General features: G+C 36.5%; 1 protein-coding gene across 5 annotated transcripts in view; it reads right to left on the reverse strand.

The window, feature by feature from the left end:
• Positions 1 to 5602: 5602 nt before the first annotated feature.
• Positions 5603 to 15570, reverse strand: part of edil3b (EGF-like repeats and discoidin I-like domains 3b) — a 32098-nt gene continuing 22130 nt past the window's right edge. For 4 of the 5 annotated variants that reach the window (XM_048181102.1, XM_048181103.1, XM_048181101.1 and 1 more), the window contains 5 exons: positions 14956 to 15111; positions 14396 to 14540; positions 14126 to 14310; positions 8491 to 8646; positions 5603 to 6563 (listed from right to left, as the gene is read on the reverse strand). In XM_048181102.1, the coding sequence (XP_048037059.1) occupies positions 6414 to 6563; positions 8491 to 8646; positions 14126 to 14310; positions 14396 to 14540; positions 14956 to 15111 (792 nt within the window). In that variant the 3' untranslated portion in view covers positions 5603 to 6413. Of the gene's footprint in view, positions 6564 to 8200; positions 8338 to 8490; positions 8647 to 14125; positions 14311 to 14395; positions 14541 to 14955; positions 15112 to 15570 lie in introns of those variants that run through there. The other variant, XM_048181100.1, reaches the window with a different exon arrangement.

Raw genomic sequence — 15570 nt, forward strand, 5'->3', positions numbered from 1 at the left:
TGACTTGCAGTGGGTGGAGAGACCAAAGGGGCTCTTTGTTTTCACAGAAGCCTCTGTCTGTACTTCCTGTTGACAAGATGAATGTCCATCACATCCTGTCTCCAGTGTTGGTGCCTGGTGTTTGCTGTCTGATTGACAGCTGAATGAATGAAGCCAAGGCTATCTGTACTAACAGAGAGATGACTGTTTCCTGCGTCTCTATGACTGTGTGCAGTAAGGAGATTCAACTCGGTTTGGCAGTTAATTTGTTCAAACACTAGACTTAGCCAGCTTTTTAATATTTTTTATATAACATGCCATTTTGTTTTCTAATATGAAGAAAAGTTAATGATGCTGTAAACAGTGCTAATCCTGAAACTACCACTAGATGGCAGTTGTGTTCTTTGTTGCCATTGGCATCTATTACCACTAGAGGGCGACATTAATGCACTTTATTTGATCCTGCTGTCATTATTCTAGTAGTGCAAGTGACTGAACTATCAGTTTACCTAATAAATTAAAATGCCCAAGTAGTAAAAAATGCCCAGAAATTTTGACAGAAGAGTGTAGTACAATAAATATCAAAAGTAAAACTCCTTGCTCCTTGTTGTACAACTACATATTCATTTTAAAAGCTATATCAGCACATTTGTGCATATAACTTCACTTTAACTTCAGTACTTTAACAAAATTAATTTGCTTTATCATTCTTATGATGCACGGGTCTTTATCTTGTTTGCTAAATTATTTATAGAGCTGCTGTGGATCAGCTTATGTGGCTCAGACAGTGATGGAGATGTTAGTGAGGCCTTGTCTCTGAGGAACTGGCCTCTTTCGACATGATTTACAGGCTAAAATTTAAACTCGGTCCTCCACCAGTCAGGATTTGCGCATGATTTTCTCAGACACTGGGAAAAATTTTATCAAATAGATCATAATAGCAGCTCATATCATTTGGTCTTGGAAAATATTAATGAGAAATGTTCATATTAAGATCTGACATTTGATTTCAGACTCTGGCATTTTGGCAAATCTGAGCACAGTGTGAGACGCTGTTGAGATGCTATGGAAATTAAACCGCTATGGAAATACTTCTGTTCCTTTGGCTACAAGGCTGTTGAACTCTAATTCAAAGGACATGACTGTGTGATTATATTATTGATGTGGGTGTACAGCTTCACCTCTATTGCCCAAAACAATTTTCCCTTAACAGGGACAAATAAAGTATAAAGTAAAGAGATCTCTTCTGAAATTCTAGAGACATGAGATTATTTGATCTCAGGGAGTAGTAAATGCCATTATGAAGTGATTTCTTTTGTGATTTTTTTTTTTTTTTTTCATTAACAAAATATCATCAAAATCCACTCGCCACTCTTACACAACACCGTTTTCAACTAATTAGTTTTGGCCGTCATTTTAAAAGTGCAAGTTTTTAAAAATGATACTGTTATTGTCTCCATGTAAACTACAAAAATATGAATTTGTGAAACTACCATTTTCAAGCCCCAGAAAGGTAGTAAAGACATCATTAAAGCTGCAGCCCGTGATTTTTCCTCTTTGTCGCCATCTCTTGTTTGAAACCTGCAATTGCAGTCATATGCGGAATAGTTATCTGTACGTGTGTTGTGCCTCGGCACAGCTCGTCAGCGCAGTCTTTTGCTTTTTGACTACGGGTGAATCTCCAGTTGTCACTGATGATTGTCATTTGGACCTTTCTGGATTACAATCCGCCATCAAAATGATAAGTTTAATTATTCCAGCTGCTGTGAGAAAAGGCTATAAATGCTCCACTACAAGCAGCATCCTCACATGATAAAACTGACTAGCCTGGACGGGACTCCTTCCTTTCTGTTTATGGACGTGATGTAATGATGCACAGACGAAATCCACCATGTCGCTCTTAATATAAAACATTATTACAAGCTTACCGTTGTGAATCGAGCTAAGATAAGGAGATAGTTTTGAGCACTGGCTGGTTATGTACTTTATCAAAAATTTATTTTGGATCATTTTTAACCAAAAAAGTTACGGACTGCAGCTTTAAAATAATCCATGTGACTCCAGTGGTTAAATCTTAATTTTATGAAGTGTGTTGGTGATTAATATTTTGTAAATAAAGTGGTAAATTATGTTTTTTTTTATGTTTTTTTGCACAAACAAAGCACATAAAATTGTGGTTAAACCACTGGAGTCGCATGGATTACTTTAATGATGTCTTTACTACTTTTATGGGGCTTGAAAGTGTCAATTGCGTAGCTGTCAGTGGAGGGACATCATTAAAAAATATCTTAATTTGTTTGTGTTCCAAAGATAAATGAAAGTCTTACGGGTTTGGAATGACGAGGTTGAGTAATTAATGAAAGAATTTTCATTTTTGGGTGAACTAACCCTTTAAGTTTTAGTAATTTTCTCATGTGATTTTGTCATTTTCATTAGTTTTTCATTTTATTTTTATTTTTAGCTTTAATATACAGTATTTTTATTTTAGTACTTATTCTGGTTAGTTGCTAAGGCAACCTTTTAATTTAAAATGTTTAAGTTTTTTAAGCTTAAGTTTTATTTCAGCTTTTTTTTCAATTAGCAATTTTTAATAGTTTTAGTTTTAGTTAACAATAATAACACCGCTCATAATTATAGACTCTAAATGACTCACGGTAACACTTTACAATAAGGTCTCATTATGTGAACATTAGTTCGGTGTTTCCCAACCCTGCACACCAACAGTACACATTTTGAATGTCTCCCTTATCTGAACCATATATTTCTGGTCTTGGAGTTTCTACTAACGAACTGATGAGAATCAGGTGTGTTTGATTAGGAAGAGTTGGAAAATGTGTACTGTTAGTGTGCCTCCAGGAACAGGGTTGGGAAACACTGCATTAGTTAATGCAGCTAACATGAACTAACAATGAGCAACATTTTTTTTACAGCATTTTTTAATATTTGTTAATGTTCATTAATAAAACCTTATTGTTATTGTAACCTTATACAGCCATTTTTGCAAGAAACTATCACAATACGTGATCTATAAAGTAGCTATAAATTAAGTAGCCTAGTTGAAAATGATCTCAGTGTATTTAAAGTCATAGAGTCTCAGATGAGGTGGTTTAGCAAAGCATCAGGTGTTGTGAGCTTTCTGAATGTATCTCAGAGAGCCGCAGTGTGTTTTCTTAGTGCTGACATTATCAGGAGAGGCAGAAGAAGATTTTCATGCATTTTTCATGTGCTTCAGCTCAGAGGAAGAGCCTGTGAGATAACGGTGCATTTAATTGCTTCAGAAACCCCTGAATTCACGTCAACCTCTGTCCATACATCTGAGAACTGAAATCACCTCACATTCTGTATGATCACATTGCTCATTTGTGTGTTTTAACTTTGCAATGTTGCGTCACTCGTGTAAATGACATCAAAGTCTATATTGATCACATCTGCCAGTTCTGATTATGTTTGCAGGTGAATGAACCCGTGTCATCTTCAAGTGTTAACGTCTGACACTTTTTCTTCCTTTTCAGCTTTTTAAAATGCTTAAAGTCAATTTGCATCTTTGCACATTCGCACTTTGATTTTCAGATGACTGAGGTGTGTGTGAGTGTGTGCTGTCCTGATAAACCCTACATTATGGGGACAAAATGTCCCAGTGTAACTGAAGCAAGCTAGTAAGAGCTGCACATGTAAACCTCACTCCCCTGGTCTCAAGAGGCGCACTAGTGACTGACACTAGAGGCTGTGGTCTTGGTGTCCTTGTTAGAGCGCCGGCCTCTCATACCGGAGACACCAGTTTGAATCCCACTCGAAGTGGGTTGAGTAGGACCGGTTGCATTTGGTGCCGTGACCCGGATAGGAATGAGGTTTAGCAGGGTGAGTGTAACGTAGGCCAGTAAGAGCTGTGCATATAAACCTCACTCCCCCTGACTGACACTAGAGCGTCCTTGTTAGCACACGCACCTACCATGCTGAAGAAGCTGGTTCGAATCCCGCTCGGAGCGGGTTGAGTAGGACCGGTTACATTTGGTGCCGTGACCCAGATGGGAGTGAGGTTTGGGGGGTGACTGTAACGGAAGCATGCTAGTAAGAGATGTGCGTGTGAACTTCACTCCCCTGGCCTCAAGACGTGCTCTAGTGATGGCGCTATTGCGGTCTTTAGCATCTTTGTTAGCGTGCCCGCCTCCCATGCCGGAGACGCTGGTTCATGTTCCTCTTGGAGCGGGTCGTGCGGGACCTGTTACACCCAAAAAGATGGCAATATCCGAAATCCTTGTCCTTGTGGGTACATTTTTTGTTCGGCATAAGAAAAATAGCTTATAAATCACACTAAATGATGTTTATTGAAAATTTAAAAATGCAGAAAGTTTTCTGTGATGGGTAGGTTTAGGAATAAGGGATAGAATATACAGTTTGTACAGTATAAAAATCATTATGTCTATGGAAAGTCCCCATGAAACAATGTGTGTGCGTGCGTGCGTGTGTGTTACTAAGGTTATCATGTCAACATAATCCAAATATTCTTATTTCTAGATCCAGCTAAAACAGGTGGTAGCTGGTTAACATGGTTTCTAATTGGTCCAAGCTGGTTTAGATTGGTGAGTTGGGTGGCCTAGAAGCAGGTGGACCTGATGTCAACCTGCCAGACCACTTTGGATCAGCAGTAGACCATCTGTAAGGTTCCTATGAGCAGTTTGGACATCTTAAGCTGCAGAATTGAAATATGTCAACATACAAAGTCTGATGTGTTTTACAGAATGTACATCAAACCAATCTACAATCGTCACCCAATAGCTTTCCTCTGCATACTGTATTTTATGAAAGTAATTGTGTGTTCAAGGTCAGGCCGTGTGCTTGTTGTGGTTACTGAAGTATGCAAAGTGAAAACATCAGCGAAATCGGAACAGACCTGCAACTAAATGTCCTTATGCATATTCAGACGCATTGGATATAGAACTGTAGCTGTGCAGGAACAGTCTCACAGTTTGAATTTTATTTTTTAAAATGACCAGTTCAGTAATACTATATTACATTATAATCAGTTCAGTAACTGTCCAGTGAATACTGCTATGAAGAAATAGAAAGCTAGTATAGATCTACATATACCAAACTGCTCTGGCTGTATACTGTATTATATTTACACATTTTCAAAAACACTACAAAAGAAAGAAATAAAGGAAAAAATTGTATGCTTGCTAGTCGACATGAAACGCAGCCTGCAACCCATTTCACTTATATATTGTTACATATTTCTGAGTGAAACGTGATATTCGACGGTACAAATTGTTTTCCCCCCATGTAGGTACTAATTTAATTTAGATTTCATGGATATTTGACTTTGAATATATATGAAATACTGAACACTATATTGTTCTGAAATAATTCTACCTGTAGCTGTATGTAGGGAGAGTGGGGTAAGATGTGTCACCCCTTTATTTTATTTTAAGCAGTAAAATATTTTGAATATTTAAACCTTTTTTTTGGCTGGGTTATGAAAATGCAAATTATGTGCAGCAACATACAGTATTAAGAATGGGATTATGCATTAGTAAATTGTTATTTTTCATTTATATTCATATGTATTGGAAAAGTAAATATATTTACATTTTTCCTAATTATTCAGTGTACGCCATGATATGTCACAGGTTACCCCTAACATGGGGCAAGTTGTGTCACTAAACCACTGTGGCTATTATAGACACTTTCTTCTGAAATATGATGTCACATTAGTTAAATTTCAGCAGAAAGTTCCATTGTCTATTGTCAATAGTGCAAGATATGAGCAAGATATGAAATCGCAATTGCAAGAAAGAAGTATATTAATATTTATATTAATTTCTTAATGTATTTATATCTCACAATTCAGGTTTTTTCTCAGAATTCTGAGAAAAAAAGTCTAAATTGTGAGTTAAAAAGTCACATTTACATTTTTTATTTAAATAAGCTTCCATAGATTTCAACCGGAAAAATTCACCATGATTCACCAATTCACCATCTTGATAAGTGGCACAGTTTACCCCACTCTCCCCTACTATTCATTCTTTGATTTTGTTTTGATTGAATATTAATAAATTACAAATGAACACCATTTAGTAGTTAATATACATAAATTTGTAAGAATGTTAACAGTTCTCAGTACCCCCTAAACTCAAAGTACTATTCTAGCAGGTGACCTTTGACCTGAGTGGATTCAATTGACCTACTTCAGCTGTTTATACTCTCAAATAAAAGTAGTCATTTGTACAGTGACAGTAACATTTAAAAAGCATTGTGATATTTTCAGAAAAAAAAAAAAAAATCCATTCAAAGTCATCACAATCATAATCGACTGTAATCAAAAGATCTTTCATTTTCTAATCAGACCAGCCAAGTCTCAACAGCATCCTTGAAAGATCACCATTAGAAATGTTTAAAGTTGTTTTTACACAGTCCGTCATAAACGTGGCAAACTTTCACTGTTCCTCCGGACAGCCCAGAAGCTCCGCCCTCATAGTGATGCGTCCGTACCACGACCACGGAAGAATCCGGACGAATCGGGCGTAGATCGGCGGATCTATCACGTTCTTTCTGTGCGTTTCATTGTCAAAGTTTCCTTGGAAGATCTGCCAATGACACAGAAGGACAATGCATTATTAAAAATGCTGAATCAGGTGAAAGCACCACATTCTGATGTCATGTAAAAGTGCACAATAATGTGGCTGCGAAATAGGCCATATAAAGCAAATGTTTGGCTTTCATACACCCTTAACCTGCGCTCTTTTAATAGCACTCGTTAAAGGACGTCGTTCATAGATTAGTCCTCTGAGAGAATCTATTCCAGTAGACCGTCTCTTATCAGCACACTGTCAGAATAGATTACCCACCCAACACCACTAACAACCCCCAACCATGACACTCATGACTTTACTGTGTGTGTGTGTGTGTGTGTATTTAGAGGACAAAAACCACTGTCTCTGTATGTTCAGAAGGAAGGAAGAGGGTTTTGAGGAGAAAAGATAACACATCACATCTTGAGACTGAAAAAAAAAGTGAAAAAAGGGAATGTTTACTTAAATTATATCATTATTCACCCTCATGAGTAAACCTGTATGACTTAAGGGATAGTTGAGCCAAAAACCGAATATTTTCCCATGATTTACATTTTGAAGCCAAAAAACAAAACAAAAACTAGCTTATGTTCATCTGAAAGAAGATAGTCATATACACCTAGGATGGCTTGAGGGTGAGTAAATCATGGGATAATTTTCATTTTTGCGTGAACTATCACTTTAATTCTATGGAACAACAAACTATTTTTTTCATTTATTAAAATGTTTTAGTAATAAATAATATTTACCTACACTACCATTCAAAGGTTTAGAGTCAGCAATATTTTTTAATACAAGTTTTTAAAAGTCTCTTATACTCACCAAGGCTGCATTTATTTGATCAAAAATACAGTAAAAACAGAAATATTGTAAAATATTTATCAATTTAAAATACCTGTTTTATATTTGAATATATTTTAAAATGTAATTTATTCCTTTGATGCAAATCTGAATTTTCCGTATCATTACTCCAGTCTTTAGTGTCACATGATCCTTCAGAAATCATTCTATTATGATGATTTGATGCTCAAAACATTACATTTCTTCTTATTATCAATGTTGAAAACATTTTTGTCAGAATTCATTGATAAATAGAATGTTCCGAAGAACAGCATTTATTTTTTAATAGAAATCTTTTGTGAAATTATAAATATCCTTACTGTCACTTTAATGCATCCTTACTGAAAAAAAAAGTGTTATTATTTTTTATCTTAATGACCTCATACTTTTGAATGGTAGCATGCTTATGTATTCTTATGTATAAAATTCTTTTTGTGTTTATTTAATTAAAAATGATGGAAAATATGCTATGATTATTTCTAGAATTTCACTGGATTTTAGTTCTTATATTAAACACTCTACCTGGCTACAGTGGCTGTTAAAAATAATATTGTCAAAATCTGAAAAATATTAATATTTACTCATTTTTATAATATTTTATTTTAAAATAACAAATAATCAATCAATGCACTCAGAAGCACCTGGAACACCTTAGCAACCACATAGCAACACTGAAATCAGTCAAGTTGTATTTGTATAATGATTGTTAAATAGAAATAACTGTCTCTCTTCTTCATAGAAGGACTTCTGCTGGAGTTTTGTGTCTGACAAAAGCTTTTGTCTTGTCAGCTGCTGCCGCTCCGGACTGGAAACGTGGAGGTGATTCTTCAGCTGGAGGTGGGAGATTGTCATAAAAACGCTGAGAGGTTCAACATTTCTCGCAGCTAATGCCAATGTCATGTCCTTCACTGAGTTTGTGTGAGAGGCTCCATCTATTCCTTACAATCACCTGAATGATTTTTGTGAAAGATATTAAAATATCATAAGGTAAAGAAGGTAAATAAATAATAAAGTATGGTATCTCCTTCGAATAGCATCAAATATCAAAAATGAAACATACCGGTTCGTTCACATACTCCATTGAACACAGCAAGTGTCCTACCTTATCCTTCTGTTGTTTCTCATCCTGATATACGAGCCATTTCTCTCCATCGTTACTGAACGCCAATTTAAAGGAACCAACAAACTGCACATGCCCGAAATCTTTGGCTCCTTGGGTGATAATTCCTGTGATTTTGGTTGTAATCAGCAAATCCACCTGGTGATAATGAGAGAGAGAGTTTCTACAGACGTTTCTGTGAAGAAAACAGCAGCCCACATATATCACTTAAGACAGCACATTTTACACTCAATAAACAACAAAAAAAACCTTCTAAAACATCTGTTATAATACAATGAAATATTTACGATTTGTATGTTGGTTGCAGGAAACGTTATTTTTTTCATCAGCATACACAGCTCATTTTGAAGGGGGGAGAAAATGGTGTAGTTATGGTGTATTGAGCTCAAAGACAGATTTCAGCAACAATGAAATAAAATGATGAAAAGGGAATAGTAAAATTGCAGGAGTAGCTGTGCAAAAATAGAAACGGGGCATCCAACTGATGGCGCCTGCAGTGTAGACGGCTCTGCTCGTGTCTAAAAGTGTCACTGTAAAGTAGGTCATACCTCTGCAAATCACTAGAAAGGTGTCTGAGGGTAAAACAAATCTCACACCTGCTTTGGTAGGACTTTCTCTCAACCTGTTATCTGTTTAATACAGCTTGAATTTAGTGTCCTTCACGGGATGATGGACGTCAGAGTAAATCACAGCGCTCGTCTGCACTGCAGAGTTTCCCCTCGGAGGACCGGAGTACATCAGCGCCACTGACACCGCAGGAACGTCTTCAGGCCGCTGGATTCTGTAAGTCTATTACTTTAGTGGTATTACAGGATTTCAAGGCTGCTGTAATTAACTGCTCTGGAGCTTCTTGTTTTTTTGCTAAAACAGCCAGTCCTGATTAATGAACTTGGCTTTTATTAAAATAAGCCGTGCCTCATGAAATTGAAGATGACATGATGCCCAAAGGCCTCAAACTACAGTGTGCTTCTTTAAATTTGGCATATACATTTCTGGATGGTTAGGGTTGGGCAAAACTCAGAATTTGTTGTTTTTGAATTAATGGATTAAATTGGCCACACCCACAGGGTGTGTTTATGTAAATACACATGTATTTAAAACATAAAAAATGACATGATTTAGACCATTTATATTTTTATCATAATAGATCAAATAACTTTAATAAGACTAATAATAAGATTAATTCTAATAAAATAATTCAAATTATTTTTAAGTCTCTTTATTTTAAGATACATTTTGCAGACTAATGTCTTTTTCTCAGCTAAAGAACTTTAATTAATTAACAACCATCAAAGCAGAATTTAACTCTGACAAAGCACCATTTTATTTTCAAATAGCTCTATAAAATAATGACATAATTATTTGTTTATTATGTATTACATATTATAATTAATATATAGAGTAAATTAAAATGTATTAAATATAATGAAATAAGTTACAATAAGCACATTTGTACTCATTTCATTATATTTAATAATTTCACATCATTGGTGAAACTTTTTTATATTTTTAATTTTATTTTAAAATAAAAATTTTAATTGTTTTTACAGTATTGAAATTAGTTTAGAGAAATATATACTCAGTTATATTAAGATAAATAAATAAATAAATATTTAAATAAATATTAAACTTGCTATTTTAATCATTATTATTATCATATAATATTTCTAGAAATACCTCATATGATAACATATTTATGGATAATACATATTAAACAATGAAATGTAGGCATATAATTAAAATCTACAGCTGTTATATGAATGTTTTGTTGGGTTTCCTACATCCTGAACGGGGCACAACTGTGCAGTCAGTTTCTTTCGCTCTCTCTCTCTCTCTCTCTCCTCCTGCTTCTGTATTATTCTTTCATGAGGACTGAGGTTCTGCTTTCTGACCTGGACTGACGTGAGCAGCATTCACAGTAGCTCTGCAATCTCAGAGGAGGGTTTGAGCGGCTGGGCTCGGCTCTGCAAGCGTGCAGGTGTAATATAATATATACATTAGCTGTTCTCTCGGATCCAATTTCCCAATCTCAGTTCAATGGATACAGACTCAGCCATTTAAAGCCATCATGGCTCTTAGTTCTGAGACCGAGCTCAGATTTACAGTCAGTTATAACGGTTTAGCTAGATTAGTGATGCTGGTGGTGCAGAAGATGACCTCAAATTGACCTGTGAGTGGACAGGGAGGATTATAGGAGAAATTAAAGATTATCCTGTAGTATATTGATTGCATGAGGATGAATTTGTTTATGTGGCATGGAAAATTTTGGCTAAAGTCATATACTGAACAAGGCTGATGCCACATCCTACCACCCGCCATGTGTCAAATTCAGCCCACTTGGATCCCTAATGATCCCATTGGCTGAAATAACTTTTGTAATATAATATCCTATTCAGTGCCTACCTAAAATCACCACATAAATATTCTCTGGTTGTCTTAAAAATAATACCAGCTGTTTATCACTCCAGTTTGTGCTTGTCACTGTGTGACTTTTCAACTCCCTCAGAGGCAGAAACTGTACAAAGTTATGAATATTTAATGTAGTAAACTCTGTTTAGTTCATGATTGGCTGTCTTGTTGCTAAATAACATTTGAGCACCTTTGGCCCCACAATTCCAGATAGGGCTTTATAAACCAGGATTTATAGTGTTTTTAACTATGGGTTTAAAAATTATGATAACAAAGGAAAAAAAACAACAGCAAAAACACAGAAAAGCCTTATAATTAGTCTTAATGAGCAAAATAAAATAAAAAAATCACTTTTGATCAATTTAATGTGTCCTTGCTTAATAAAAGTATTAATTTCTTTAAAAAAAAATAAATAATAATAATAATTTTTACTGACCCCAAACTTTTGAACAGTAGATAGTAGTACACTTACCAGCCACTTTAATAGGTACACCCATTTAACTGCTTTTTAATGCAAATATCTAATCAGCCAATCACATGGCAGCAACTCAATGCATTTAGGCATGTAGACATGGTCAAGACGATCTGCTGAAGTTCAAACTGAGCATCAGAATGGGAAGAAAGATGATTTAAGTGACTTTGAACATGTAATGGTTCAAATGTAATGGAGTATTTCAGAAGCTGCTGATCTACTGTGATTTTCACACACAACCATCTCTAGGGTTTACAGAGAATGGATTGAAAAAGAGAAAATGTCCAGTGAGCATCAGTTCTGTGGGCGAAAATGCCTTGTTGATGCCAGAGATCAGAGGAGAATGACCAGACTGGTTCAAGCTGATAGAAAGGCAACAGTAACTCAAATAAGCACAAACGAGGTGCAGAAGAGCATTTCTGAAGACACAACATGTCGAACCTTGAAGCAGATGGCCTACAGCAGAAGAAGACACACCAGTGCCACTCCTGTCAGCTGAGAACAGCAAACTGAGGCTACAATTCACACGGGCTCAACAAAAATGGACAATAGAAGATTGGATAAACGTTGCCTGGTCTGATGAGTCTTGATTTCTGCTGCAGCATTCAGATGGTAGGGTCAGAATTTGGTGTAAACAACATGAAAGCTTGGATCAATCCTGCCTTTGTCAACGGTTCAGGCTGCTGGTGGTGTAATGGTGTGGAGGATATTTTCTTGGCACACTTTGTGCCTCTTAGTACCAACTGAGCATCTTTTAAACGCCACAGCCTACCTGAGTATTGTTACTGACCAAATCCCTTTATGACCATGGTTTACCATCTACTTACATCAGGATAACACACCATGTCACAAAGCTCAGATCATCTCAAACTGGTTTCTTAAACATGACAATGAGTTCACTAAACTCAAATGAGCTTCAAAGTCACCAGATCTCAATCCAATACTGCAACTTTGGGGTGTCCTGGAACAAGAGATTCACATCATGGATGTGCAGCTGACAAATCTGAAGCAACTGTGTGATGATTTACGTCAATATGGACCAAAATCTCTGAGGATTGTTTCCAGCGGCGTGTTGAATCTCTGCCACGAAGAATTAAAGCAGTATATACATACAGTGTCCTCCACAAATATTGTCACCCTTAGTAAATATGAGCAAAGGCGGCTGTGAAAATAAATCTGCATTGTTTATCTTTTTGATCTTTCACTCAAAAAATTCACAAAATTCTAACCTTTCATTGAAGGAAAAGAATTGAAAATGGGTGGAAAAGCTCATTATGAAATAAATGTTTTTCTCTAGTTCATGTTGGCCACAATTATTGGCACCCAATTATTGCAATGTCCTTTTCCCAAGATAACAGCTCTGAGTCTTCTTCTATAATGCCTGATGAGTTTGGAGAACACCTAAGGAGAGATCAGAGACCATTCCTCCATACAGAATCTCTCCAGATCCTTCAGATTCCAGCTCCATGTTGGTGCTTCTTCTCTTCAGTTCACTCAACTCACTCAACTCATTTTCTTTAGGGTTCAGGTCAGGGAACTGGGATGGCCATGGCAGAAGCTTCATTTTGTGCTCAGTGACACATTTTTGTGTTGGTTTTGATGTTTGTTTTGGATCATTGTCCTGATGGACGATCCAACCACTGCCCATTATTGGATTTCTAGCAGAAGTGGTCAGGTTTTGATTTTTTATCTGTTAGTATTTGATAGAATCCATGATGTATCTGAACAAGATGTCCAGGACCTCCAGCAGAAAAATAGGCTCACAGCATTAAAGATCCAGCAGTATATTTAACCGTGGACATGGGGTACTTTTTACCCCTGTGTGCACCAAACCCATCTGGTGGGTTTGCTGCCAAAAAGCTATTTTTTTATTTTCATCTTACCACAGAAGCCGGTCCCATTTGAAGTTCCAGTCTTGTCTGACAACTGAATATGCTGGAGTTTGTTTTTGGATGAGCAAAGAAGGATTTTTCTTGAAACCCTCCCGAACAACTTGTGGGGATGTAGGTGCTGTTTGGTAATTTTTTTTTTAGGCTTTCTGAGACTCAAGACTCAACTAATTTCTGCAATTCTCCAGCGTCTTTGGCCACTCAAACTTTCCTTCTCACCGCGCATCAGGACGATTTAGACACACGTCCTCTTCCAGGCAGATTTGTAACATCTTTAGTTGATTGAAACTTCTTAATTATTTCCCTGATGGTGGAAATGGGGATTTTCAATGCGTTAGCTCTTTTCTTATACCCATTTTCTATTTTGTGAAGCTCAACGATCTTTTGCTGCACATCAGAACTATATTCTTTGGTTTTACTCATTGTGATGAATGATTAAGGGGATTTGTCCTTTGTGTTTACACATATTTGTACTCCTGTGGAATAGGAAGTCATGGCTGCACAATTTCATGCTCCTAGTCACCCTGGTGTGCTAAAAAAAATTTAAATGTGAATGGGAATATACAGAGATATTTTACTCAGAAGAATTTCTAGGGATGCCAATAATTGTGGCAAACATGTATTGGAGAAAAACATTTATTTCATAATGAGCTTTTTCCCCCATTTTCAATTCTTTTCCTTCAATGAAAGGTTAGAATTTTGTGAATTTTTTGAATGAAAGATCAACAAGATAAACAATGCAGATTTTTTTTCACAGCCACCTTTGCTCATATTTACTAAGGGTGCCAATATTTGTGGAGGGCACTGTATATAGTACTATATACAGCATGAAAGTCTAAAGTCTCACCTGCAGCCACTGTGATTGGTCGTTATGGGCTGACGTCCATGCATTGACCTTGCCCTGTTTGTCCAGTCTGGCCTTGGAGGGTTCCCAGGAGAACATGTCCATGTTCAGGGTTTGAAACACACTGGAGGAGGTTATTTGATAGTCCTGGATGTGTCCGGTCTTCATCCCCATGGGCTCTGAGCATCCTGAAAAAACAATTGCAAGAGTGAACATAATTCTCATGACTCATGACTGTGTCGAAAACTGCGCCCATAGTGTCAAAACACAGACCTGTGAGCTCACAGCCCAGGAGCTCCATTCGCAGTGTGCAGTGTTTCCTGCAGACTTGTGGGTAAACGCGGATGTATTGCGCTTCAATCGGTGGGCTGAAGGAGTTGGCCGAGGGGGCATTGTTATCGGTATTTCCTGTGAATATCTGCATTAAAATAGCATAACTTTTAATAGCAAAAATAAAAAAATCCAAAAATGTTTAAAAATACTTCACAAATCGTGCAAATATGTACAAATATTATAAAACACCAAAAGCATTGCTTATTATACTCGACATTGGCAGGTCAAATAATCACGAACAATGATGCTAAATCATATAAAACAAGAATTCAAATATAGCTGGCCTAAATTAAGATAAATCTTACATTGAAGGGATAAAATAGTTCACAGGCAGATTTGTTGCAGATGTATAAAATAAGAAGAGTCTGACTGATAAAAATAAAAACTGTAATGAGGGACGAGTTGGCAGGAGAAGTTCTTAAGCGGACACTTTCTTAATTTAAAAAAATCCCCCCAGGCTCTCTCATCTCATCTGGAACGAACGGTGTGCCCCGTCTTACCATGTCCTCATCTGTGTCCTTGACTTTAAACATGCTCCAGGCCTTCCCGTCATCGCTGTATGCCACTTTATATGATTTCACATACTCAGGGCTTCCGATTCGCTTGGCACCCTGTGTTATCAGTCCGGTCACCCTCATTCTCTGCTGTAGATTTATCTGTGAGGGGACAGCACAAAATCGATGGCCTCAGCTCACAAGATGAATGAGTGAAGCCTTGTGGGCTGTGGAGTAATAATTTGTCCCTATCAGAAATTGCTGTGGTAGAGACAATAATGGCCATGTATCTGGAGAGGGGCTGTGTGGAAGTTAGCTATGAAAGTTTGCACTGTAAAAAGCAAATAAATCTGAATTAAATTGTAAATGTTTTTTTTTTAAATTGTAAATGTTTTGTTTTAAATTGTAAATATACATTATATACATTCGGGTTCTGGAAGGAAAAACGGGATTCTTTTTCTCCATAGGTAAACGATAACTTAACGATAACAAAAATGTATAAACCTTTAAAGATGGACCTGTTGTGAGTTCTGAGGTTGTTAATTGATAATATATTTTTGTGGAAGCCATCTGATTGCATTATTTCAACTTATTTTTAAAAGAATTGAATTAGTGGTGAAA

This window comes from Megalobrama amblycephala, linkage group LG2 (assembly GCF_018812025.1).
Source record: "Megalobrama amblycephala isolate DHTTF-2021 linkage group LG2, ASM1881202v1, whole genome shotgun sequence".
Lineage (NCBI taxonomy): Eukaryota > Metazoa > Chordata > Actinopteri > Cypriniformes > Xenocyprididae > Megalobrama > Megalobrama amblycephala.